Source organism: Macrobrachium nipponense, chromosome 3, assembly GCF_015104395.2.
Source record: "Macrobrachium nipponense isolate FS-2020 chromosome 3, ASM1510439v2, whole genome shotgun sequence".
NCBI lineage: Eukaryota > Metazoa > Arthropoda > Malacostraca > Decapoda > Palaemonidae > Macrobrachium > Macrobrachium nipponense.
The window spans coordinates 140,592,346-140,594,260 of NC_087202.1; the positions used below are offsets into that span (position 1 = coordinate 140,592,346).

The window sequence follows — 1,915 nt, forward strand, 5'->3', positions numbered from 1 at the left end:
AGATCAATAAGGTTAAGTGGATGAACTAAAATTATTAAAAGATTTTGCAGAGGTTTAGTTTTATTTCGAATATATCCACGAGTGGAGGGACAAAGTAAACCGTTTTAATATCCACAACAATAAATGAGTGTTTAATTATCAGCAACAACATTAGTCAGTATAGCCATCGATACTAATGTCACACACACACACACACACACACACACACACTGTTTCATATCTAATTATCTGAAGTGCGACGGCATTAAGAAACCCACACATGACAAAAAAAATCTCTGAAACTATCTATGATTAAAGCAAGTGTTTGTGTATACTTCTAATTAGAATGTCATCAGGGATAATGTTTGGACGAGTTCACCTGGCTGATTTATTTAATTTGGAATTGCACATATATCTGCACACACACACACACACACACACACACACACACACACACACACACGCACACAGCACACATATATATATATATATATATATATATATATATAAGCTATAGTATATATATATATATATATATATATATATATATATATATATATATATATGTGTTTGTGTGTGTGTGTGTGTGTGTGTGTGTGTGTGTTTACATACACATACATATACAGACACAAAAATAAAACATGCTTATATAAACTCTGGCATCTGACCGACTCCTTCCTTCCCCCGGCAGCATCCGTGAGGGCTTCTTGTCTTGTGTGTACAGAGTCGGCTACTTCCGGTGCCAAAAACCCGAGGCCCTCTTCCTGAAGAAGGTGACGGCGACGTTGTCCTACAACGACATTCAGGCGGAGAAATGTCGGCATGTCAACAGAAAGACTTGCTCACGCGCAAGCGACCAGTTCCTCAGCGTTCAGTACCGTTTGGAATGGTCATTAGCGGCGAAGTTTCTTTCGATCTTGACATTGCAAAGCTCTGCCTGGCTTCTTCTTCTATAAACTCTGATGGAGTCTTCGCGGGAAAATTGAGTTCCAAATACGACGTCCCAAATCCGACTGTTGACTCTGGGGAGTTTCAAGTGCTCTTCACGGTTAAATGCGTTGACTCCTTTTATTTTTTTATATAAATTTCAAAACTAGGGTTAGTGCTTAATTTGTGGACTGGTCTCTGAAGTACCGTCAAATGTTTTCTCAACATACCCTCGTTAAAACAAACTACGAACTTCACGTTTCTTTTCTCCAGTTCGGGATTCGGTGGTTGTCATGTTTTCTTTGTAGATTCTCTGAGGAAGACGCGTCCCCTAATTCTCTTTTCCTTTACTAAAGATATTCACGTCACTTCCTTTCTATCTCGCCTTCGTCCATTTCTAAGAGCCTTTAGCCATCTCTGTCTATTGATATTTATTTTTAATAATTCAACTAATATGTCTCAAAGTTAATTGTTCTTTCGGAACGCCATTCTGAACGCCGAATGCTGGCTATTTGCTTGACATTTGGTTGGGGATCTAATTTCTCGAATGGTAACAGACTCAACCTATTAATAAATGATAAACTAAGCGGCCTTGTGTTTAATTTGGGTTAATGACAACTAACTGACTGCTGTTGACTTTTAATATTTAACAAAAAAAGACTTTTGCTCTGTCATTAACAACTGACTGACTTGTTTGCTTTTAATATGTATATAAAAAGACTTTGGGTCTGTCAGTAACAACTATTTGACTGTTGTTTACTTTTACTATTTATCCGAAGAAGATTTGAGGTCTGTCAATTCAGTAAAGACTGGTTGAAGAGGGGTTCAGTTAGATCTACTTCAGTCATTATTTTCTTTTGCTCATGAACACGAACGACATGGAAATATATATATATCCGACATCCATTACAATAAGAATGACCTGTTATTCTGCTCTATTGTGCATCAATGTAATTGAAAGTTTCTTTTACATATCAAATTTCATGACCTTCCATCGTTCAATCGGGTC

The 1,915-nt window shown here is 37.1% G+C and overlaps 1 protein-coding gene across 1 annotated transcript in view; it reads left to right on the plus strand.

Annotated features, from left to right (window-relative positions):
* LOC135222543 (uncharacterized) overlaps nt 1–935 on the plus strand; it is a 19,519-nt gene extending 18,584 nt beyond the window's left edge. The window contains exon 5 of the mRNA XM_064260631.1: nt 671–935. Within this exon, the coding sequence (XP_064116701.1) occupies nt 671–935 (265 nt within the window). The remainder of the gene's footprint in view (nt 1–670) is intronic.
* The last annotated feature ends 980 nt before the right edge of the window (nt 936–1,915 follow it).